Here is a 26,716-nt window from a genome sequence, read left to right on the forward strand (position 1 = left end):
CAGAGCGGACACGAAATGGAGGGCTCAACCCTTTGACCTAGAGTTGTGACCTTGACCTTGAACAGACATGGCTGACTCATGGGTTCTGCACATCGTCTTGATGAGGTGATCATTTGACCAAAGTTTCAAGAAAATCCTTCAAGGGGTTTAGGAGATACAGAGCGAACATAAAATGTTACGGAAGGACAGAAGGAGACCATTCTTATAACCCCCCCACCACTTTTGACGGGGACTAAAAAATGAAGGGGGTGGGGGGATTGGTGGGGAATGGGGGATAAACCTCAGGCTGAGCAACATTCCGACGAAGTGTCACAACTCCCTGTCAAATACTTTCTGGGATGCGTCAGCACAAGGATTTTACGTCCTCAGTGTTAAGTTTTGATTGTCAAGGACCATTGTTCTGGTTTGATTTGGTGAAATCCCAAAACCCCTATGTGCAAAATTTCACATGCTGAATAACAATCCTGTAATCTTTCATGACTCTAGGTCACATACTTTTTGAGACATATAAGACTCTCAACTTTTAGGCCCTTTATGCAGATTTTTGACTGTCAAGGGCTATAACTCTGTCTTACCGAGTTAAATCCTAAAGAACACACCAGGAGACTCTAAGTCAAATATGCATGACACAAATGTAGATGGATGGATGCCCGATGGGCAGACATCCAGATGGACAAGAGCAAATCTAAGTGTCCGCCAAAATAATTGTTTTGGAAAGCTATAAGGATGTTTTATTACTAAACAACACCATTTTCACATTTTATTTTTCACTATAACAATCACAACATCAGCTATCCTCTGATATAACAATAAAAAGTTACTATACAGATGTACCTAAAAATACGATAACTACATGTAAATATCACAACATCTTGTTTCTTCTCCCACCATTGTCTATCTCTATATACAGATTCTATCTTTCCATGTTCTATCAAGGACAACATAAGTATTTTAGTTATCCTTATCACATTTTTTTCATATTACAAACAAATACAAAACATTATATTAGAAAGCGGATGCACAAAGGGCAACATGCAATGTCAAGCCCATTATATGACACATCTCAAATGACAAACAGTTCAAAAGATGAAAAAAGCTCCATATGTCACAGTAACAGCGACATAACCTTTGACCCCTTAGTGCATCCTTGACCTTTGAGATAGGGACCAGTGCCCTTTGTCAATACATGTATACTGTTAAACTGAGGGAATTATTTCTGCTTAATGTTGTTCAGTGCATGTTAAAGTTATGGCCTAGACAAGAACTAGTATGACTTATGACCCAAAGTGTGATCTTGACTTGACCTTTGTGGTAAGTACCTGTGGTTTGCATGGAGGTAAATATTTCTGCCAAATCAGACTGCTTCATGCATGTCAATAACGCCTAATTTAAAACTGGCCCCTAAGCATGACCTTGAACTTGAAGATAGGAGCCAGGGGTTTGTGCATGTCATTTCATCTCATTCAGGCAAATATTTCTGTCAAAGTTACGGCCCAGACAAGCTCTAAAATATTTGACCCCATAAATGTTACCTTGATCTTTGATAAAGAGGGTAACGTTCTGTCTAAAAGAGGCAAACATTTATGCCAAATAAAAAAGATTGTTCTGTGCACGTCGGAGCTACAGCCTGAGCAAGCTCTAAAATGACCCTTGACTCTTGTGACATTGACCTTTGAGATAGGAGTTTGTGCATGATACTCCATCCCACTGAAGTAAACATTTACACAGAATATAAAAAAGATTGCTCAATGCCTTTTAAAGTGATTATCTGGACAAATCCAGCAGACACACTAGCACTAACTAATACACTGAACAAACATTTCGGCAATTATGTCAAGCTCACCTTAAGTGGGCACAACAAAACATTTAGTATGAAAAAGACAAAATATACTATAATTTATAAGTTTAAACATTTCAGACAAACAATGTATAAGCAATAAGAATCTTAACAAGAGCTTTTAATCCAATAACTTTTCATGTAACCTTTTTTATATTTAAATATCTCCAATAACTTAGCTACCTGCACATTCATAGTAAAATCATAATAAAGGAATTCACATATATAATTATATCCCAAAAAATACACATTTACTAAGAGGCAATAAAACGGACGCTAAATGAAAGAAAAAACTAACAACACAACAGTAAAAGCAAATGTCTTCATAAATCAGGAATAAAATATGAGCCGTGCCATGAGAAAACCAACATAGTGGGTTTGCGACCAGCATGGATCCAGACCAGCCTGCGCATCCGCGCAGTCTGGTCAGGATCCATGCTGTTCGCTTTTAAAGTCTACTGCAATTAGAGAAACTGTTAGCGAACAGCATGGATCCTGACCAGACTGCGCGGATGCGCTGGCTGGTCTGGATCCATGCTGGTCGAAAAGCCACTATGTTGATTTTCCCATGGCACGGCTCAATTATAATCGGTACCCAACAATAACTAAATGTTCTAATTATCTGAACATGGACATAGTCTATACAAGGTACCAGCCTTGTTTCAATCACATACGTCAGTTGGTCCTATCTGTTTGTTTGTTTTGTTTAATGTCACACCGGCACAGTGTAATATGGCCACTTCCAAACTTTTGTTAATGGAGAAAGGTGCCACTCCATGCATCATTTCAGGTGTTTAGCACCAGAGTATTGAACCACCGACTTTCTGCAAGCCAGCTAGATGAAAGAGTCCTAATACCCAAGCAAGGTTTCAAACAGTGGTGAGAGCATATCATTGAAAGTCTGCGACAACTCGTGACCTCAGTGGTCCTATTTGCCCTAAACATGGTCAGTGATAGTTTGTTCAGACTTTATTTAAGCTAGAACAAGTCCAATCTGTCATTTTTTATAAAGATTTCCATAGTTTCAATAGTTCTATATGTATAACTAATCCTAATACACTATAATAGTCTTTACCGGAATCTTATTAAATGTTAGAAGTTCTGTTTTTTATCTATGTGATTACCACATGCACTATATCTGTCAGCATTAAATCGCCGATTAACTACAAAATTTAGTAAATCACCTTTCTCCTTTTCATATCAACATTTGAGTCAAATAACCGTACTCTGTTATATTAGGTTTAATCATTTGCATCCCCTGTTTCACTGTAGCCGCAACTTGTGCCTGGCAATTCTGTGTCTGCACAAAATGGTCCTTTTTCCCTTTCCTGAACATCTTCAGAATCAAGCAACTTAGACGTTTTTGTATTGTCTCCATGATTAGTCACAATGTGAGAATTAGAACTACTACTTTGACCGAACAAACTAACACTCTCTGTCTGACTACAGTCTGTCAAGACAGCATCTCCTACCCAACTGGCAACAACCTGAGAACTGGAACTGGTACTTTGAGATAGAAAACCAGAAATACTGCCCAATAAACCTGTATCGTTTCTCTGTCTGGATCCAGGGTCACAACTGAAACTGTTACTTCCACAATGAGGACCAGTCAAGTCCAAGTGACTACTGCATGGCAAACGGCTGTCATTTCCCTGACTGGATCCATGCCCTATACTAGAGCTGGTACCCTCACTAGTCTTCTCAGTCTGGCTACAGTCGGTCAAACCGGTGTCATTTTCCTGACTGGATCCACACCCTATACTAGAGCTGGTACCCTCATTTGTCATTTTTGTCTGGCTACTGTCAGTCAAATCGATGTCATTTTCCTGAATGAATCCAACCTGTATACTGGGATTTGTACCCTCAGTAGTCATCTCTTCCAGTTGATCAATGCTTGACAAACCAGTGTCATTTTCCTGACTGGATCCATGCCCTATATTAGAGCTGGTACCCTCAATAGCCATCCCTGTCTGACTATTACCTGGCAAACCTGTGCCCTTTCTCTGACTTAATCCAAACTGCTTAATGAAATTGGTACCCTCAATAGACATTACTGCCTGACTTCTGTCTCCAATACCTATGTCATTTTCCAAACTTGATCCAAACTGTACACTAGAACTGGTAGTCTCACTTGTCATGTCATCTTGACTGCTACTTGTCAAATTAACTTCACTTAAACCATCAGATTCAAGATGTGTAGCAGATCTTGTACTGCGACCATTTACACCAGCTGTCACTGCCTCACTATTGCCAGCAGAATCAAACTGCAAGCTAGAACTGGTACAACAGACTGGTTCTGTAGCATCCTGCAGAATACTGCTGCTACTTGGCATCTCAGAGTCTGACCTGCTGCTACTTGGCACCTCGGAGTCTGACCTGCTGCTACTTGGCACCTCGGAGTCTGACCTGCTGCTATTTGGCACCTCGGTGTTTGACCTGGGGCTCGAACCCTCTTCTTCATCCAAGCTATGGACCCCTTCACGGTCCTCCTCCTCCATTTGCTGATTGAACAATGAAGACAGATCACCAATTGTTAAACCACTTTCTTCTGACTTCTCTAAAACATTGTGCTTGTCCATCGACTCCAGTAAAACATTCATTTTCTGCTCAATGGTATGCTTGATCAAAAACCTGTGGACATGTGTTGACCTGAAAACAAAACAAAAATGTCCAACCACTGATTTTGCACAGATAAGAGTTAGCACTCATGAAACAACCTATATTAAAATTAAACATCTCTGGAAAATTCATGCCTAATGTGTCCTATACTGTAAAATCATCAAAACTTCTGTTAGGTTCCTTTATAATATTTTCTCAGATTTGGTATTTAACCTCTACAGGAAAAGAAATTTTGGTAAATTCTAACTGTATGACAAGACACCAATCAAAATTTCTGTTTAATCTTATTTAAAACAGGGCCATCATATTTGCACAACATTTTATATTTTTCATAATTGTGCCGTGCCATGAGAAAACCAACATAGTGGGTTTGCGACCAGCATGGATCCAGACCAAACTTTCTTTTCTAATGAATTTCAGCTATATATATAATTGTTAATGTAAAGTAAGATTTTAACAAATACTATAGTATAATACAGCAAGTCTTATAATAAAATCATTCTTTGGTATGTTTATCAAATTTCTATTGATGCTAAAATAACTCTGTCTTGATTAGAAATCAAATTTGAAAAATTACTTCTGAAGAAAATGTAATTTGTATGAAGCACTACATGAATGATTATAACTGAGCAGATGTTAAAGTTTCAAACCAATCTGTTACATGACCAAAGTCTGATTAACCATCTTCAAGTGATATTCTATGACATATTCCACTTTTTATACAATCTGTTAGATACATTTAAGGAAAAAAACTTTTAAAAATGTAAGACATTAAAAGCTTCTTTCTATTCTTAGTTCAGATCTCCCTTCAAAGGGGCCAAGCAAAATCTATGAACAGTCTGGAGACAGGTTCATACAAGGATGCTTAAGACCAAGTCTGGTGAAGGGATCCTTTAAGTGATTCATGAAAAGTCATTTACAGGTTTTTCAATTTTTAAGATCATAGGTGCCACTTTGGGCATTATTACATTTAAAGCACACCCAGTGTATAACCCATGCCTTCTGTAAGCCAGCTGGATACCTTCCACAAGCAAAAGAATTCTAAAATACAAGTTGGCTTCAAAACTACAGTACTCTTATCATACCAGATTTATATAGTACCATTTTCAGGAGTTCAAAGGTGCTTTACATACAACATATTATGAGCAATGATGAAAGTCACCAACCTTAACCACTCAACCAAACAGGCCCTACCTTCCTGCTAAAATATATCTAGTCATGTCAACAGGACAAACACTGGGTATAATTAAGACTTACTTTGTTTGTCCTATACGATGCACCCTGCCAATAGCCTGAAGTTCCTGTGCTGGGTTCAGTATTGGCTCAACCAGTAACACATTGGTGGCTTCTATGAGATTCAAACCATTGGCACCTGAGTGCACTGGTAACAACAATGTGGTAACATCTTCCTCTTGCCTGAATGAAGCCAGATTTTCCTGAAAACCAAACCAAGATCTTATCCCCATAAGATCAAAGTATAATCTTATGAAGTGGTCTGCTTCATCATTAATTAATGTGTTTTTTTAATTATATTTTAATACAGAAAACGAATTTTTATCCAAAAGCATTATGCCTTATTAGCGTAAATCCCAACAAAAATACTAGACATCTGAATTAGCTTAAGCAAATGAAAACTTTTTATACAAATAGTAGTGGAATACTAAAATTATTCAATGTCCTAGATCTTATCGTTATCAATAATGCATAAACATGTACGAGCACGAAACTTAAGCCTGACCTCTGAGAAGGACTTAAAAAATATCTGCAAATATAAAATACCGAAGTCCCAGTGTGCTCCATTCTTAAAAATCATTTTAATTTGCCTGACCTGATATGCATACCAAGCAAAACAGTTTAATAAGCTTTTGATACCTGAAATTTGCCAGCAGAGTACAGGGCCTTGTATTTGATGTCATTTTCCTCCAAAGCTGTTGCTATTACACTCAGCACATCAGTCCACTGCAACGAAAATAGAATTAAGGCAAGTTTTAGTACCTCATTTTAGTGTGGAGTAATAAAGATAAGTTAAGCATACAAGACTTTATTTATTTTTGGATAAGTGCTGTTTTCCCCCAACGTATCAGTTATGTAATGACGGGCAGTTAACTTAACCACAGTTCCTGCATTCTGTACCAGTACAAACCTGTTCTTCACAAGTAACTGCCAACTTATCCAAGCATAGCAGAGGTGGTGGAAGAAATGACTTCAGAAACAATGCCTTTTATCACATAGTTATGGAAAGTATATGCCTCACCCAGGGATTAAACTCCAAACACTGTGATATATAGACCTGCACTCTCCATACTGAGCTAAACAGACAAAATCTTATGGGTGACAATTTGTACTGCTAATATTACTTTACAAACAGCTTAAAAACATGTTCTGATAATATTACATAAACCCAGGTATAAGGGTCAAATTCATAACTGTAATCTGACATGACATCTTAAACATATGTCTGCTACCTTCAAACATTTATGGCTGAAAAAAAATCCCCCAATATTGATTTAACTATCCATAGTAACCATTTTCTTGATTCATAACTAAATGTAGCTCCCAGTTTAACGACTGTATCTAGGATTTCCTTAACTTACCGTTGAGAAGACCAATGATTTTGATTTGGGATTTTCTCGCTGGATTTGCAACAAACATCTTACAATAGCTTCAACTTTAGTAGAATGACTGCCCTGGTAAATAAAAACATATCCCACCTACAGTCTACATATCTATAAACATAAAATTTACAGAGCTGACCTGTAGATTCAGGTAATTTTCTCGTCATTTTTCATTCTAAATTTTATAAACAGTCATATACACATTGTTTATCAAATAATCAATGCCTTCCCATTGTTTATCATCTGACTGACCACAGTTCAGATGCAAAGGAATTGAACCACGTTAGCCTGAGTGTTTAAATATTCAAGCATCTGAATGATGAACCATGGGAAATCAAGCAATTAACCACTGATTGGTAGCTACTGAATATACTTTAAGACCTAATTCTGCTTAATAATCAGGACCGTTTGAATTTTTGAATCACTATGTTCATGAACATTACAGAAAATGAAACCACTTCAAATTTTACCAAATCTACAACATTCTTATCTTACATTTTCATGATATAAATTTAGTCATAAAACTTCAAATGCTGCAAATTACAGGTGAATTGTTTGTAATCTTTAATACATGATAATCTATACAAAGCTAGAACAAGAATTTCATTGCAGCCTTAAACTACTGTTTTATTTCTAATGCCTAGGAAATACATTTTGTATTGCTGTGAAAATAATTAGCATATACTATACAAAAGGTTACCTATTTAATGAAGAACATCTCTGGTAAAAAATAAACCATGTAGGTTATCTTTGTTTGTGCAAGTATACACACACATATGAACAAATAAAGATAAAAGAAATGAATTTTTTTAAACCGGACAAAACCTCTCCAATTAAATTTTTTTTTGTGATATCAGGTCAATATTTGTCATACCTTCACGCCAACATCATCTGGTTGAAGCTCACGAGAAGTCATCACATAGGATATTTCACCTTGGTGTGTACTCTGTCGACATACTGCACATTTAACTGAGAAGTTTCGCCGACCAAAACTGGCTCGTTCCACAAGGATACGTATACACTCAATACAGTAACAGTGACCACACTGCATTACACTCCACTGAAAGTAAAATATTTGGCAATCTTTATCCACACTGAGTATAGAAAACTTCAGACCCTAATTCAGAAAATATTTATCAACATTTGTTCTATATTAAAAACACAAAACTTCGGTCTTTATTTCAAAAAATTCAACATATTTTCCACAGCAAAAATAGAAAACTTCAAAAGGTTTAAATTATTAACATCTGTTCTATATAACACAACTTTACTCCTTAATTGATAAAAGATAAATATTCTCGAGACATAAGGAATACTGTAACACCTAGTAATACCTCTTTTCCCAACTCCTGCTGACAGATAGGACATGGCTCCGGATTGGTCCCATCTTTGTTATTGGTCTGGTTCTAAAATAAGTAAATATCACACAAAGATATACAAAAAAAATAATTTCTTATTTAGTCCAAAAATTAAACAGTAGATTTTCAATTGCTTACCTTTATCTTATTCTTACAGTAACATCAACAACTTGTGAACAGTACAAATGTGTAAAGTTATTAGAATTTTTTCAAATATTGTTATAACTGAAATGATATGTTTATTATTTTTTTCATTTAAAACATTAATTACTGGAAAAATGTAAATATTCCTAGATAATATCCTTTCAAATTGATAACAATCTGAGAAGCTGCAGAATTAATCCACAAAGAAAAGCAATTAAGTAGCAATTTTTTAACCATGTCCGTTCTAGGTGTTTCATATCACATATTAAGTTGTGTGCAGAAAATTGTTGTTGTAATTTTATTCAACAGGAATGCTAAAATTTGCTACCATAAAAATTCACATGGACCAGGTAGTGAGCTTCAGCAACTGAGTTACTACCGTCATCCTACGAATATAAGACGCACATTTTTTACCGAGATTCTGGTCTCGAAGGACCGATGCGTCCTATATATGGGGATAGAAAAAGACCAAACATTTCCCCTGACTCAAAAATTAAGAAAATCGATCTTTGTTTACAACACGTACCTTTATATTGAAGAGAATTCAAGGGGAGTAAATACCAATGACTCGGGTATACCCGGTATCGGGACCCGGCCTCTTAAATTACTTTTGTATAAAATGTAAAATTAAGAGCTCACGTAAAATCTTAAGATAAACAAGTGAATGAAGTATTGCCATGCAAAACAAAGTCCCCTACTGGAAGGCACCTAATTTTCTCTACTGCAGTATAACATAATGAACTGATATCTGTCAATGATGTGTAAACAATATTGTACTACATATACAATATGTTATAACAACACACTTGGATTAAAATATAAAAACCCACAGCTGTTTTCATATTGAATTTTTTTGGCTGATTATAAAAATGTTATCATGTAAGTTATTTATAGTAACAACAAAGGGAAATTAATCTTTAAAAAAAAAAAAAAAAAAAAAAAAAATCTACATAATATAAGTCCACAAGAAACTCTTTACCAGGTAGAGATAGGTCAAAATACACCTAACAAGAGCTGTCCGTAAGACAGCCAAGCTCGACTATTTGAAATATTGTCACAGAAGCAGGAAATTATTACCCAAAATATTAAAATATCAAAAGAGTTTTAAGTTCGAAAGGGGACATAATTTGACCAAAATACATATCAGAGTTATGGGACTTGATGTTATCAACTAGTTTTATAACCCCGAAGAAACATGTTAAGTTTCAATTCAATATCTGCATTAGTTTTGGGGACAGTAACTTGCATGTAAAACTTGAACAAGAATTTTCTTAGTCCAAAAGGGGGCATAATTTGCTCAAAATACATGTTAAGAGTTATGAAAATTGACCCAGTGAGGTTGGTAATTGACCTAGAAAAAGAATAAATAAGTTTAAAAGCTATATGCCTTTTGGTAATAGCTGTATGTACTTGCACGCAAAACTTTAACCAGGATTTTCTAAGTTCAAAAGGTGCATAATTTGCCCAAAATACTTGTCAGAGTTATGGGACTTGGTGCTATCAACTAGTTTTATAACCCCGAAGACACATGTGAAGTTTCAATTTAATATCTGTAGTAGTTTTGGAGATAGTTATTTGCATGTAAAACTTTAACCAGGATTTTCTTAGTCCAAAAGGGGGCATAATTTGCCCAAAATACATGTCAGAGTTATGGGACTTGACCCAGTAAGGTAGGTAATTGATCTAGAAAAAGAAAAAATAAGTTTCAAATCTATATGCCTTTTAGTAATAGCTGTATGTACTTGCACGCAAAACTTTAACCAGGATTTTCTTAGTCCAAAAGGGGGCATAATTTGGCCAAAATACATGTCAGAGTTATGGGACTTGACCCAGTGAAGTAGGTAATTGATCTAGAAAAAGAAAAAATAAGTTTCAAATCTATATGCCTTTTAGTAATAGCTGTATGTACTTGCACGCAAAACTTTAACCAGAATTTTCTAAGTCCAAAAGGGGGCATAATTTGGCCAAAATGAAGGTCAGAGTTATGGGACTTGGTGCTATCAACTAGTTTTATAACCCCGAAGATACATGTGAAGTTTCAATTCAATATCTGCATTAGTTTTGGAGATAGTAACTTGCATGTAAAACTTTAACCAGAATTTTCTAAGTCCAAAAGGGGGCATAATTTGCTCAAAATACATGTTAGAGTTATGGAACTTGACCCAGTGAGGTTGGTAATTGACCTAGAAAAAGAATAAATAAGTTTCAAAGCTATATGCCTTTAAATGATAGCTGTATGTACTTGCATGCAAAAACTTAACCAAGGTGTGACGCCGACGCCAACGCCAGGGTGAGTAGAATAGCTAGACTATTCTTCGAATAGTCGAGCTAAAAATTGGATGTAACATGCATGCTGTACCACAGAAAAGTGGTTTCGATTTTTCTCTACCACCAGAAATAAAAAAGTTACAATAAAATCTATTTATAGTAAAAACAAAGGGACGTAATTCGAAAAACAAGGGTGCCTCATGGTGGTGAACATTTGGTCCAAGTTACATCAAAATCCCTCCATGCATGAAGAAGAAATGTTCCGTACAAAGTCATTCTTGAATTTGACCTCTGACCTCTAAATATGACCTTGACCTTAGACCTAGGGACCTGGTTCTTGCGCATGACATGTTGTCTCATCCAGGGGAATATTTGTGCCAACTGATAACTAAATCCTGCTTTACATGACAAAGTTATAGACCGGACAGGAAAAAAATCCTCTTGACCTTTGATCTCAAAGTGTGACCTTGACCTTTAAGCTAGGGTACTGGGTGTTGTGCATGACACATCGTCTCATCATGGGAAACATTTGTGCCAAGTAATATTAAAATCCCTTCATGGATGGCAGAGTTATGGATGGGACAGGAAAAAAACTCTGTTGACCTTTGACCCCCAATTGTGACCTTGACCTTTGAGCTAGGGGTCTGGGATTTGCGCATGACACGTCGTCTCATCATGGGGAACACTTGTGCTAAGTGATATTAAAATCCCTTAATGAATGTCAGAGTTATGGACCGGACACGAAACAGACCCTGTTCATGCTATGTTAACATCTGACTGCTAAGTGTGACCTTGACCTTTGAGCTAGGGGTCTGAAAGTTGTGCAAGATACATCGTCTTATTATGAGGTACATTTGTGCCAAGTAATATTAAAATCCCTTCATAGATGGGAGAGTTATGGACCGGACAGGAAAAAAGCCTTGTTGACCTTTGACCTCCAATTGTGACCTTGACCTTTAAGCTAGGGGTCCAGGTTTTGCGCACGACACGTCGTCTCCTCATGGGGAACATTTGTGCCAAGTAATATTAAAATCTCTTCATGGATGGGAGAGTTATGGACTGGACAGGAAAAAAGCCCTGTTGACCTTTGAGCTCCAATTGTGACCTTGACCTTTGAGCTAGGGGTCCGGACTTTGCGCATGACACATCATCTCATCATGGGGAACATTTGTGCCAAGTAATACTAAAATCCCTTCAAGGATGGGAGAGTTGTGGATCGGACAGGAAAAAAGCCCTGTTGACCTTTGACCTCCAATTGTGACCTTGACCTTTGAGCTAGGGGTCCGGGTTTTGCGCATGACACGTCGTCTCATCATGGGGAACATTTGTGCCAAGTAATATTAAAATCCCTTCATGGATGACAGAGTTATGGACACAAATTGCGGACGGACGGACAGACGGACGGACGGAATGACGGAAAAGTGCATTCCTATAGTCCCCGAAACTGGTTTTCAACCAGTAGGGGACTAATAAATGCTCATTAAAATATATTTTACAATGCATTTCTGTAACTGATCATTAAATTTTTAACAAGACCTGTGTAAAACTTTCCCGGTGTGTTTTCACACATTTTGCATTAAAATACTTAAAACTCCAAATCAGGTAGCCTGGAAATCAATTATCTAGCCTTCAAACATAATTTTGATAGTTGTCTATAATCCACTTGTTCATCGAAAAATTCACGCCCGAGGCATTACTTGTCTTACACCTACTGTCACAATCTGCAAACAATTAACTGTTTAATCATACCCGGAGGCAATTGTAAACATGTGCATGCGACATTTTAGACTGATCCAATATGATCATAGTCGCTGATCCGTAATGTTCAAAACAATTTGCAAACCAGTCTTAAAATTACGTCATTTTACTGCCACATGCCAAAGTGTACTTTCATTTTCACTGGGGTGATCAGAGGATGCGGCAGTTTAGTGCTTACACAGAGTTTATGCTTTTCAATTTAAATACTTGCACAACATGCAAAAATATTGAGAAAGATTTAGCAAAAACCGGAGTGTTTGTAGAAACTATAGCAAATTTCGGACAAACATAAATTCGGATAAGTGATAAGTGGGTATAGGCATTTTTCCAGAACTCTGCTATTTTTTCACTACATCCTATACACAAGTTTGACCAATAATTGGCCGATTATGGTAATGCTTAAGCAGTCAAGAGCATTTCAACATACAAAATATTATGAAAATTGTGGGGACCAAATGAACCTCTATACTCTGGTTCTCCAGGGTTCTCGATTTCTTCAGGGTTCTCCAGGATCCTCAAGTTCTACAGGGTTCCAAAATTCTCCAGGGAACTAAAGTTCTCATGGGCACTCAAGATCTCCAGGGCACTCAAGTTCCCCAGGGTATTAAAGTGCTTCAGGGATCTCACGTTTTGCAGGATCCTCAAATGTTCCAGTGTTGGCAATGTCTCCAGGGTACTCATGTTATTGCTGCTCCAGTTATTCTGTTTCACTTTAATTTTATTCATTAATTTTGACTTAATTTTGTGGACTGAAAATACTTCAAAATTAACACAAATTATTCCCATCAATGATCAACAAAGTACTTGCAAATAAAATGTTAAGAATTTACCTTAGCAAGGTTAGTCAGATAGAGTAACTGCCCCTGCTTTTTTCTCAACTCTCCCTGGGCAACAATTCTGTCAGATGCCAGCTTAAGCTTGTGTTGTGACAGCTAAAATACATAATAATTCTTTAAGAAGTGAACATGTTACACTCTAAGATAATTTCTGTGGTCATTACAATTAAACTAACACATTCTGAGGTAAAAAAGATGTTTTTGTAGCTAAAGTTTTCCTAAGTCATTTATAAATATCCATTATAAAATAAAAATGGAAAATATCAACGGCAAAATAATAGCTTTACACTATCCATATTTCTGCACCTTTGCCAATACTTTTCTTTTACTACATTCTGAAATATAATTCTGACTCTCATATATTTACCTCAGTTTTTTCCAGGATATTTAGCTGTGGTGTTTCTGGGACAGGTTCATCAGGAAGGCGGAGTCTAAGCCTTGTTGTAGACATGTCCAACTCATCAAAGCTTGCTACATGCTCTTTGATACCTGCCCAGTGTGCTCTCAGTTTCTATAATTGTTAAAATTAGTATAAATGTAAACTGCTTACATGGAATTTCTCACTGAAATCTGAAGAAATATTATTTGGGCTCATTTGCATGAAGGATCTGGGTTTTTTTGTGTTGATTGGTTTATCATCACAGCAACACAGTTATAGGTCAAATGGCAACTTTCCAGCACCTGACAGTGTAGGAAGACTAAAGGCACTCATCTGAACCATTAACCTTCCTGAAGCCAGATGGATAGCTTCCTCTTATGACAGAATTCTACACCCAAAACAAAGTTCTCAAACCTACAGGAGTCAGCAAACTTAAGCACTCAGCCCTGACAACCTGCCTCTACAACCAGTTAACATTTTACTCCATTTCCTTGCACTTACATTTCAGGAAGTTGTTTTTGTTGGTGATTTTCTTTTTCTTTTCAAAGTGTTTGTAAATTTCAAAAGCTGGATGTTTGGAACTTTCTTGAACACTATCATTTTGAATTTAAAAAGAATATGAGATAACAAAAAAACAGAGTTATGGACCGGACACGAAACAGACCCTGTTACCCTTTGACCTCTAAGTGTTACCTTGACCTTAGAGCTAGGGGTCTGGGTCTTGCACATGACATGTCGTATCATTATGGTGAACATTTATGCCAATTTATTTCAAAATCCCTAAACGGATGGCAGAGTTACAGCCCGGACAATAATTTACACAGACGCACGCAAACACTGACACACACACATGGATGGACAGTGCGATTTTATTATGCCCACAATTATGAGCATAAAAAAACAAATATACAGCATAATATTTACTATAAATGTTCAAGAGCAAGTCTAAATTAGTGACTTAAAATTCTTCACTGCATAGGTTTTAAATAGCTGATATAAGTGATTTTGTAGATCAGGGTTGTTTTTTGCCTTTTACCTTGAATTCTTTCTTCAGTGCTTCAAGCAGTTTGATATGGGTTGTTCCATTCTCTATCAACTCATCTGATACTGAAAGGTAAAGATACACTGCAATAAATTAATGAACGGTGATGACTTTTTTTACACAGAGAATGAAATGAATCTACTGTTCACATATTTATCTGTGGCATGAAATGCATTGTAAGACACCTAGTAGTGTAACAATTTACTAAATTTCTCCACTGTCCAACATGGCTCACATTCAAACATCTAGTCACACCCACAAGCAGTATCCAGTAAAATAGAAACATGTTAACCTTTACCCTGCTAAATTTCTAAAATGAACTTGTCCATCTTTCAATTTGGACAGTACCATTAACTGTTAAAAGGGGTGCTTACCAAAAAGATACTGACTGAATGGTGAACAGTGCAGACCATGATTAGACTGCACGGATGTGCAGGCTGGTCTTGGTCTGCACTGGTTACAAAGGCAGAAACACTCGCTGCCAACAGGCTAAGGGATAAGCAAAAACTCACATCTAAAACAGCACGTCTATAAAATCAATTATTTTCATGGGGACCTTAATTTCGTGAATTTCATAACTGCATCAATCCATGAAAATTTAATCCTAACAAACATACTGAATTCACATTCACTCACTCTCCATGAAATCAAATCACCTTGAAATAGTCATTTTAGCCTAAGCCACAAAATTTTGTCAAAACAATTAAATGATTTCACATTAATTATTCACAAAAGATTCTCATTTGTGATCAGGGCAAATCATGAAGAATTAACACAGTCACTGTATATAAATTTTACAAAGGAATGGCCTTTGGAATGCACAGATCGACATCAATGCTTGAATAAATCTGTTACAATACTTACCCCTGTAATGCTTAGCAAAGGATAATATACTTTTCAGAGCTTTTTCTGCCTCACTATCAGCCCAGGTACCCTGCCGCTTTGTGTTCACCTGATAACCAAGGTGATCTAAGTGACTGTCTATACCTCTGTAATGTAGATTCAATACAGAAATAATTATAAACAGCTGACCTTATCTTCTGATCTCGGACTAAAGTTCCTTTGCTTTCATTTTCTTAGAACAGAAAACCAGACGGACAGTGCCGATGTTTATACCACTGGGTGATATGGTACAAATGCACTTACATGAAAGATGTGGAACATCTGAATTTTGATGTACTTTCATGAAAGATGTGGAACATCTGAATTTTGAACCAGTGACCACATTATACCACTGAAACCCAAAATTTATTTAAATATATATCATTAAATAATTATGGTCATATGGTAACATTCCAGCTTAAGAAGAGAAGACACCAAGTGCTCATTTGAGCACTGAAGCATGGCTGGGTACCTGTAAAAATCCAACAGCCTTCCCTGTGTAAGCTATGAGCTTCCTCATATGAAATAATTCTACATCAATAATGCAAGTGGTTCATATTGGTGATCCTAACCATAGGGGCCTGTCATTATTTCACTATCTAAACTTTTTCACACAACAATCAAGCAACAGAGCTTTCTGCATTCCCCAATTATAAGCAGGTTTTATGACAATTTCCTGACAAACAAGAGCTGTTTCTCCTGGTGTAGACTTTGATAGTAAATAACCATTTTAAGTCAATATCTTTGATAGTAACAGACGTATTTGACTTAATAAAAAACTTAAGCCAATGGCCATGCCGACACCGGGGCGAGTGCAATAGCTCTATTTTTTCTTCGAAAAGTCAAGCTAAAAATACATCCCATATACTTACTTTTCAACAAAGGAGAAAAGTTTTGCTTCATAAGTCTCAAATATTTCCTCTGACTGACAGAATGGACAACTGAAATACAAAAAATAATATGTATTTAACTTTAGGCATTGATTTTACACTGATCAAAATATAGTTCTTTAAAAAGGCTCCGATATAAAAAGTTATTTTTTGGAGATGAACACATTACAGCAAAATGTGTAAGTTTTCCACATTATATCACTAAAAACATCTTAGTACTGTTTTTTATACCCCCCTCAAACATGTTTGGAGGAGGGGGGGCTATATAGGAGGCAGTTTTGTCCCATTGCGTCCCGTCGCGTCCCTGTCGTGTCGCGTCCAGTCGCGAAATCTATTATCTCAGTTATAACTAAATAGATCTGATTCAAACTTAAAACAGATGTTCAACCTCATCACCCACATCATGAGACACAAGATGCATAACTCTGACACCAATTTTTCATGAATTATGCCCCCTTTTACTTAGAATTTAAGGTTAAAGGGAAGTAATCTTTTTTTTAACTTTTGTACTGAGTTACTTCCCCTTAAATTCCAAGAATAAGTCTATTTTTAGAAATTCTATTTTTAGATTTTCAATATTTTAGGTATTTTTCTAACTTTTTTATCATAAGTCCTATGTAAAAAATAAAGACATTTTTCTGCGGTAACATGTGTCAACAAGACACTTTTTTGTATTCATTTTTAGTGTATCTCTAATATTAGAGATTTTATATTTACCTCATCCCTGATCCTGGGCACATATACTAGTATTACTTATATGTGCCGCGGAAGCCCAAGATGAAGTACTCCAAAGACGAGTAAAAAATTTTCTTTAAGTAATAAGTTTCTTTTTTTTTACGTTTTATATTATTCTAAGTATTTTTAAAATTTCTTATGGTTGCCATTCTGTGACAAGACGTTATGGTGGGGGTATAAGTCTGTGACAGTTCTAATTTTTTCTGTTACTACCTCAAGTACTACACTTTATTTTTGGCCTCAAATGAAATAAAAAGTATTCACCCTGTATGATAGTTAGTTCATACATCCTTCTGAAACACTTCATGTCTCAGCTTTAACTGTTTCAAGGGATACAAGCAAAAATTTCACAAATGTTAAGCATGATGAAAAATTGCATTGAGAGCAACAGTCAAGGCTGTATCTCTAAGGTCAAGGTTACAGGTAAGTACCCTTACCCTACATCCTAACCCACACGTAAGGGCACACCCCTTCAAGAGCATTCAGAACGTCCCTGAAGTGATGTGCCCTTGTCTGCAGGTAATCATTCATCACTAGTGAAATCTTCCTTTTCCCAAATACAGCTTAATTTTATAACATTAAATTATTATTATAATATGCCCTGTGTTTTTATAGAAAACCAGCTGTTAAAATATAAACATTAAACTTAATTGAACATTCAAATTCTTACATTTTCAGTATTTCATCAACAGGTCTTAAGCAACATTCCACTGTCTTGTTGATAAGGTCCTGTGAGGGTTTACCCTCTAATCCTTTCATTGCTTTCTGTACTGCCTTATAGGCAGCCTCCATTCCAGATAGTTGGCTATTTACAGCATATTCCAGTCCAGCCGCTGAACGACAACTATAGGCAAAGAATGCACATTTTATTGTCAGGCACTATATCCCTAAAAATTTATTTTGTAATATACAAATTTTCTTTAATGTGATTCCAATACAAATAATATTGTAAATAACTACTGCAAAACTCTGGTCACTCTAGGCTGCAAGGGAATGAAAATAATTTTTTTGAGTCTTCTTGGATTTCAAATGATGCAAACACTAGAGAACATAAGAAAACATTGCAGGTATCACAGGAATTTCTCAAGTGAGCCTAGGTGCTCAAACCATTTTTGCTCGAGGGTATGGAGTTTCACTGTTGTAAGAACAGGATACTTTCTGTGACAAAATTTCACTATCTATAGAGAAAGCTGATGATTGCATCTCATTATATTCTTTTGGTGCAAAACACCTGTTCATATTCACGGCTGTCATTAATTATGAACCTAGGAAGTCATACAAATGCCCAATATTATCAAACCTACCAAACTAAAGTCAAAATTGTTCATTTCCGACTTTAATCTTACCTTCTGACTAGAGTATTGATTTGTGGGTTTCTGTTATCAAGCAGGTCATCCCTGACCTTGAGAACGAGATTATCATCAAGGTCACGGTCTATAGCCCATTGTATCACCTCTAACCACCATTCACTAGAATCCTTGAACTAGAAAATGCATGAAAAAGGTAAGTGCCAGAACAATCTACAACAATTTATAAACATGTTAAGATATATTCTGCACCAGATGCTTCGTATTTCAGATTTCTAACTATAGAACTAGACAAACCATGCATATATGAAATTAAGATCTCACTATATAGTTCAAAACAGAAAGATAAAGCAGGATTTTTATACCTTTAAAGCTGCCTCAGAGACACCATGTTTCAACATCATAAAATTAAGACTAGACAGCTATCTGAGAATGCAACCTTATCATAACCTTACAAATTCAAAATCATGCTCAAAAACAAGCAATCAGATATTGGAGTTCAAGAAAGGTATCAAACATCATTTCTATATTTTTGTAATCTGGAATAAACTCAACAGAAACTAAATTAGTGCTTCAAGATTTTTTATGAAAGTATAAAAAAAACTAGAGCTGCTTTGAGAAAAGCGCATGTCTTACACACTTGCCTAATCATCTGAATAGTAGTATATGAGTCAACCATGCACCAAGACCTCAACTGCCTTATCAGACTTTCAGTGCTTTGATTATCAAAAACAAGTTTCAAGGCTCATAATTCCGAAGTGCCTGGGCCAATTTGGCTAGTTATCGAATTCGGCCGAGGACTTATTGGCGAACACATTTTGTTTAAGTTTGGTGAAGATCAGATGAGAAATGTTCGACTTAAGAGTGCAGACAAGATTTGTGACAGGCAGACACACAGACAGACAGACACACACACAGACTGGAGTAAATCAATATGCCTCCCACACCACTGTGTGGTGGGAGACATAACAAGCATAAGCACACATTAAATGAATGAATACAAACTTTACAAACCTCTCTTTGAAGTTGTTTAACATCGAGCTGCAATGGAACCAGTGCCTCCTCTGTGCTTTTCGCATATGCCACAGCTTTTGCCATATATTTATCACGTAATTCATCTATCTGAAATTGAGAGATATGATTCACTAAACTGTAATTAAATGATGCAATTAATTGATCCGTAATTTTGTGATGTCATTCATTTACCTGAATTTTAGTGACTTCATTCACTGACCAGTAATTGAATGATGTAACTCATTAATCTGTAGTTGACTGTAAGTAAATGACGTTACTCATTATTCGTGTTAAGAGATAAAATTCATTAATCTGGAATTTAGTGTGTCCTACAGACCAGGAACCAAGATAAATCAAAGTTCTATTTACTCCTCTGACAACAATATCAGAAGGCTATCCAAATATTTTAATACTGTTTCAGAACATGACTGAAATATGTATTTTAACAAGAGCTGTCAGTTGACAGCGCGCTCGACTATTCTCAGTGCTTGATAGTATAATATAAGCTATGAATAAAACTTTAACATTACAATAAGCATATTCTAAGTCGAAAAGGGGCCATAATTCAGTCAAAATGCTTGATAGAGTTGCCTCCTCCTTTTTACAGACTGGGGTCATGATGGTAAACAAGTATGCAAAATATGAAAGCAATATCCCAATGGACTTTGAAAATATTTGGGGTGGTACGCAAACTTTAACATTTGTGTGACGCTCACGCTAATGCCGACGCTGGGGCCAGTAGGATAGCTCCCCTATTCTTCGAATAGTCGAGCTAAAAATGTTACAAGCTTTTGATTTGCTGGTAAATGACCTCTGGACAAGTAAACCAATTAAAATACTACATGGGAATAAATTGAAATCAATGAGTCTCAGAATTTCTATCTCTTTAACAATAAATTATATATAAATGTTCATACGACACCTGTTTAGACAATTGGTGGTCTCTGAGTGTGGGATCCACTCCCTCTGGTTTGGACATGAGAATCTCGTGCAGGTTATACATGGCATGTAACTGTTGTAGACTGTCTGTTTTCAAAGTGTCTTTGTGCTCTTCAACTGATCTTAGAACATCCCTGTACTTCTCTACAGCTTCAACAAACTGCAATAGTATTGTTTGTTCATTTGAGATAGAACATTGTTTTAATATTGTATACATTTGAACCTGCATTTGGGGTCCACCTATATTAAGCACCCACTTGCCTAAGACGGCCAGTCAGCTAACTTCCAAATTAACTTCTTAATCTATTTTTGACTAGTCTTAAACAGCCACCTGTAACACTCCCTTGCTTAGCTGCTTAATACAGGTTTGACTGTTCAATGCAGATAAGCTAATTGTGTTCATGGATGCTTTTTAAATAGTACTACTTTTTATTTTTTTACACTTAGCCTGCTGGCAGCAAGCCATTCTGCCTTTGCGACCAGAGCAGACCAAGATCAGCCTGCACGAATCATGGTCTGCACTGTTCACCATTCAGTCAGTATCTTTTTGGTAAGCACCCCTTTTAACAGTTAATGGTTCCGTCCAAATTGAAAGATGAACAAGTTCATTATAGAAATTGAGCAGGGTAAGGGTTAATAACAATCAGGAAACAACAAACCAGTTCTATTATGTATGTAGATGTTACAAATAATCTCCAACCTGCTCATTTATGATATGTAATCCCGCTTCTCCGTTCATGGCAGCTACCAGAGCCCTGTGGGATTCCTCTGCCTCAAGCTTAGCTTTCTTTGTCAGAGATTCCAGCAATTCTTCCATTGTCATTGTACTGAAAACAAACAGCAGATTTATACTTGCACATACTCCATATGGTGATTGCGAGTCAGCACAGGGGTTATTATTTCATATATTTTCAGGTATTACTACATGTGTTTCATTTCATTCTTAATGTCAATAAACCTACAAGATTCCTAAATTAAGAGCATTGCCATTTTCATATAATATTTAGTCATGAATGTTCAAAATATACTTGCAAAATCTAAATCCAAAGTTTAAAACTGGTAAATTTACACATAGCAAAGCAACTTCAACTAGTTATTTCAGAAGCTTTGAACTACATTATATTTTTCAAAAAAAAACACTTCCACATTCGTGTGTTAATTTGTTTGCTATGTCAGGATTGGATATTTGGTGTTGCTTACCTCAACAGCTTTCAAAACTTTGTTATACGCAGTAAGTTAACCAAATATTTTTTTCTTGATCTTGTTTACTGAAAGTATGTATCAACAGTGAAGTTACGTGATAAACAGTTCAAATCAATACATGTATACCTTTTATGAATAGGTAGAAATTCCCCTCTAACAGCCTGTGGATGACAGCAAGCCTGTCTCAGTCGTAGTAATGGATACAATAACTGAGGAGAAAAATCCATATGAATATTTATTGAACAAGCCCTTCTTTCTTTTCCCTCAACGGTGCATTAAGGTAAGACTAAAGGAAGCCATTCCTTGTTCACAGGTGAGTGAAAATTTTAATTCTTTATACACACACAACGACTTACATTGAAAAGTATCAAAAGTAGTGAAAACTGGAATTAAACATGTAAAACCCATGCAGAATGCAGACTTCGTTCATTTCGAAGGCAGCTCAGAAGTATAGTTTTGTATTTAACAAATAAAATTTCATTTGTCAAAAGATTATAGAAAATACTAATTTTACACTACCTTTTTAAGAAATTTTCAATGGAAGAATTTCTTTCTTTTTTTTTTCAAAGCAAAAATGTAAAAGTTTGCTAAAGAATTATGCCATTAAAACAGTCTTTTACAAGGCAGGCAATTTCCATTAGGTATTAACACAAGAAAACTTGTATATTTATAAGAGAATTGTTCTCAATATTTACCTGACTAACAGTATGTCTGTCCAGACTACTCAACCTGATATTACTATCAGTCCACTTGCTTAACCTCTGTAAACATACAAGTTAGAACAATTACCTTTAGTTCAAATAAGCAACAGAAATTTTCAATTTTGGGCCATTTTAAGTCTCTTATAAAAATCTCTTTTATGAATGTGTCTGAAATGCAGTTGATTAAAATACAGTTGAGCCTAGATATCTTGAACTTATGAATCTCTGCATTCTGGCAATCTCAAAGAAATTTTCAAGTCCCATCTCAAATGCATGTGCACAAAATATCATGTTACACTGAATTTCAGTTATCTCAACGTAAAACGCACTATCTCTTGGAATTCAAGAAATGGACTTTCAACTGTACTTTAAAACAACAGAAAGGAATATAAACACAGGCTGATGTGAAAACTACACAAAAAGTTTAGCAGATGGTTAAATGTCAGAATTCAAGAGTAAACACAGCTTTGTTGTAGTTTTGTTTTGTTTCAAGACAAGCAGGCAACAAATATCCTAATGAGATTTTCTAGCACCCTCTGGGCAACTTGACAGAACCAATGAAACTTGATGGTTTTATATTCTGAGAAAACAAAAAACATGTTTCCACAAGGTGATAACAGGCAAGTAACCTGCAGGCAGGCAAATACCAAAATGCAACAGAACTCACCAAGTTTATAAGATAGAGCAAAGAAACAAATTATCAATCTTATTAAATGAAGTAAACAAATTACCTCCATGGAGAGCCTCACACAATCTCTGTACTGCCTCCTGTAGAAATGCTCCTCTACTGGTGAAAATGTCAGCCAATGAATTTCATCCGTCTGCTTTGGAATGTTAATCTGAAAATAAAGTTTTCAAACCTTGTCAGTACTTTTTTCTTAAATAATTTCTATTAATGAAAACAATCAGGAAAATTTAAATATCACATTCAGGAAGAAGAAAGTTTAAATGTACACATAAATTTGTGTACAACATCTCAAGTTTATATCAATGGTAAGGAGACTATGTAACATTATGCACTACATCAACATTTATACCCCGAGACTAAAGCCAATTTCATTTCTAATCTGGTTCCCTGTCCTAAAATGGTTCACAAAGGACCAGTCTAATATGATTTCTATGAACATTAACTTGTTACAAGTAACTTTAACTGTTAAAGTCAATCAAACCTCAGCAAAAAAATTCCGAAACCCTTACCTACTTCATTAATGAACTCTGGTACAGTCAAAGCTAAGCCTTTTAGAACATTGGTGTCATATGGATTATATTTAAATACATAGCTGAAGGAAACACAAATTTATAAATGTCTGTTACAAGCTCTTTTCCTTGAAGGCTGGTAGTTCTCTCTTTCGTAGACATAAATTATTCTGGACAATGTCTAACGAAGTCATATCTTACAGCACTGAGGCTAACCTTCATGAACTGTATGTTCTATATTTATATATATATGCACCAACCTGATCAAGGACATCATTTTTCACAGTTCTCCACAGAACAGAGGTGAGCAGGTCATGCATTGCATTTGGAAAACCATGACAGAATGGTGTGAATACAAGTTTATTCCACCACATATGTACCCAGTATGGATCAACACCAAGAAACAGTAAAAGTCCGTACAGATCTGTAACAGATATATGACATATTAAACTTGAATTTGCATCCAATAATGTCTTGAAATATGTCACTGTAAAACACTGAGCGCTCGAACAAACAAAATGCTTAAGTTATCCTGGATTTTGAGCGATAAAAACATAGTAAATATAAGAAAAAACGACCATGGACCATTCAAGCGAGCCAAGGTTTTAAAACACCTATAGCTAAAGTGAGCTGTGTTTCACTGTATGTGGTACATCCTGTATACCACATGACATGATTCACATACAGACTTTGGTACAGAAGAATACAAGTTAAATACCATATATCCTTTCCGCACCTGACCAATCTTTACAGTGATCGCCTGTAGCGTACTGAAACAGGTAAAAATTTCGTTGACTCAAAAACAGGCCAATCTTTACAGCGATTGCCTGTTACGTTATAAGACAGGTGCCTTTTTTTGAGGTTTTTTAAACCGGACTGTGGATTTGACGTATTTTAAAATAAAAATAGGTTTAACAACGTTAAAATGAACCCGAATATGTTTTTCTCGGTTGTAGCTGTTTCTTCAGCTCAAGAGCAGATTTTCATGATAATGGTTTCTTTTACCGTATAAAAGCGTATAAAATAGCCAAATATACATTCTTCAACGATACAGTGCTCATTTGGGTAAGAACCAAATATATGTTCTTCAACGATACAGTGCTTTCAGGTATTGCAAAAACTGTTAACATAGAACCCATTCATATATGCTACAGGCAATCCACGTATTATTTATTATAATTATATAGAATGAATAAAGTAGGCAGTATTATAAAATATGAACATGTATGTGAACCATCCTATTGTGTATTCACGTTCAAACAAATATTGTCATTTCTGCTGTGTTTTAGCAACTTTAGCAACTATTGGAACGTCGATAAACTTAACAGATATGGTTGCGTACCTTACCGGATAAAGAGTCCTAACTTTTGCCAACATACCCACAATTTTCAAATACGTATTTCAAAAATAATCAATAATGATCGATATTACCATTAAGATTGATTTTATTGATCACTTTCATAATTTTATCAAGATAACCCATATATTGTCTCCAAATCTACATATGTCGTATGTTTGTCTTACAGGGATCATCCTACAAGGCGATTTGAGCGATATCGTCGCTGTAAAGTCGGCCACTTCGTCTAATTATCGCCTCCAGGCGAAATCCGAATCGCCAAGTTTTTCTGAGTGTTGTAATCTGTTTACTTAAAGTTGTGAAACTTGATGCATATTCTAGATTTAAATTACTGATAAATCCATAGTCAACCCCCTCTACTCACCTGTCAAACTTCAGCCAATCATATTGTTAATATCCCACAGTGTTAATCAATAATATTGTAAGCTGCCGCCATTTAGAAAATTTTCAATCGGCGTGTAAAAAGCCGATAAACTTAACGAGTGCATGATCTTATGCATCAATTGTATATTATTTATCGATTTTATTAAAACTTACTTCAAAAAATATTTCAAATACGGTCAATTTCTGTAAATGAATTGCCTGGGCACTGTTGATAAAAAACTAGAATGTGTCTGTAGGACACAGGGTGTGCCCCCCAACTGGTACATTTGTCACAAATAAGGGGCAACAATTCAAATGTTTGCAGTCTCAGTTTGAGGGTATAGCCTCAACAAACACTTTATGAAAAGGAGAAAAGGATTCATTATTCTAGGCCATATACTTTTTGAGCTATGAGCATCACAAACAAAAAATCCACTATTTTGGCTATTTCAAGGGCCATAACTCTGTAATAAAAGCTAAGATTTTCAAGAAGAATGCTAAGTGTGCAAAGTCACATCACGATAAAGACTCCAGCAAGGTTTCCTGAATTTACATCTAATACTTTTTGAGCTAGGCAAATAATTAGGTAAAAAAGTGCATAATTAGGTGAAAAAAGTGCATTTTTTTTGCTATTTCAGGGGCCATAACTTTAAAAATAGGGGGTGGAGCCAGCCAAAAAATTAGAGGAGTGCAAGTTTATATCATGATTAAGATTTATGCAAGTTTTCAACCATTTATACTATAAATATACTTTTTGAGCTAGGTGCGTCACAAGGTGAAAATGTACATTTCTGACTATTTCAGGGGCCATAACTCTAAAAATAGGGGGTGGACCCAAATGAAAAATAGGATGTGCGCAAGTTCATATCATGATTAAGACTCATGCAAGGTTTCATGAATTTATATCAAATACTTTTTGAGGTAGGCATGTCACAAGGTGAAAATGTGCATTTTTGACTATTTCAGGGGCAGTAACTCTGAAAATAGGGGGCGGAGTCAGATGAAAAATAGGAGGTGCGCAAGTTCATATCATGATTAAGACTCTTGCAAGGTTTCATGAATCTATATCAAATATTTCTTGAGCTAGGCTTGTCACAAGGTAAAAATGTGCATTTTTGACTATTTCAGGGGCCATAACTCTGAAAATAGGGGGCAGAGTCAGACGAAAAATGGGAGGTGCGCAAGATCATATCATGATTAAGACTCATGCAAGGTTTCATGAATCTATATCAAATACTTTTTGAGCTTGGCATGTCACAAGGTGAAAAAGTG

At 35.8% G+C, this 26,716-nt stretch overlaps 1 protein-coding gene across 2 annotated transcripts in view; it reads right to left on the bottom strand.

Moving 5' to 3' along the window:
* Nucleotides 1-747: 747 nt before the first annotated feature.
* The window catches only part of LOC123552257 (E3 ubiquitin-protein ligase SHPRH-like), a 41,272-nt gene continuing 15,303 nt past the window's right edge, over nucleotides 748-26,716 (bottom strand). Inside the window, exons 12-32 of one of the 2 annotated variants that reach the window (XM_045341767.2) lie at nucleotides 23,985-24,148; nucleotides 23,259-23,366; nucleotides 22,522-22,587; nucleotides 21,953-22,035; nucleotides 21,324-21,450; nucleotides 20,607-20,783; nucleotides 19,685-19,792; nucleotides 18,710-18,846; nucleotides 18,034-18,207; nucleotides 16,611-16,679; nucleotides 15,721-15,845; nucleotides 14,851-14,921; nucleotides 13,803-13,946; nucleotides 13,430-13,531; nucleotides 8,406-8,477; nucleotides 7,946-8,131; nucleotides 7,051-7,143; nucleotides 6,329-6,415; nucleotides 5,714-5,892; nucleotides 4,261-4,486; nucleotides 748-4,230 (exon numbers count right to left, since the gene is read on the bottom strand). In XM_045341767.2, the coding sequence (XP_045197702.2) occupies nucleotides 3,079-4,230; nucleotides 4,261-4,486; nucleotides 5,714-5,892; nucleotides 6,329-6,415; nucleotides 7,051-7,143; nucleotides 7,946-8,131; nucleotides 8,406-8,477; nucleotides 13,430-13,531; nucleotides 13,803-13,946; nucleotides 14,851-14,921; nucleotides 15,721-15,845; nucleotides 16,611-16,679; nucleotides 18,034-18,207; nucleotides 18,710-18,846; nucleotides 19,685-19,792; nucleotides 20,607-20,783; nucleotides 21,324-21,450; nucleotides 21,953-22,035; nucleotides 22,522-22,587; nucleotides 23,259-23,366; nucleotides 23,985-24,148 (3,650 nt within the window). In that variant the 3' untranslated portion in view covers nucleotides 748-3,078. Of the gene's footprint in view, nucleotides 4,487-5,713; nucleotides 5,893-6,328; nucleotides 6,416-7,050; nucleotides 7,144-7,945; nucleotides 8,132-8,405; nucleotides 8,478-13,429; nucleotides 13,532-13,802; nucleotides 13,947-14,850; nucleotides 14,922-15,720; nucleotides 15,846-16,610; nucleotides 16,680-18,033; nucleotides 18,208-18,709; nucleotides 18,847-19,684; nucleotides 19,793-20,606; nucleotides 20,784-21,323; nucleotides 21,451-21,952; nucleotides 22,036-22,521; nucleotides 22,588-23,258; nucleotides 23,367-23,984; nucleotides 24,149-26,716 lie in introns of both variants that reach the window. The other variant, XM_045341766.2, reaches the window with a different exon arrangement.

The sequence above is a fragment of the Mercenaria mercenaria genome, chromosome 4 (genome assembly GCF_021730395.1).
Source record: "Mercenaria mercenaria strain notata chromosome 4, MADL_Memer_1, whole genome shotgun sequence".
NCBI classification, from domain to species: Eukaryota; Metazoa; Mollusca; class Bivalvia; order Venerida; family Veneridae; genus Mercenaria; species Mercenaria mercenaria.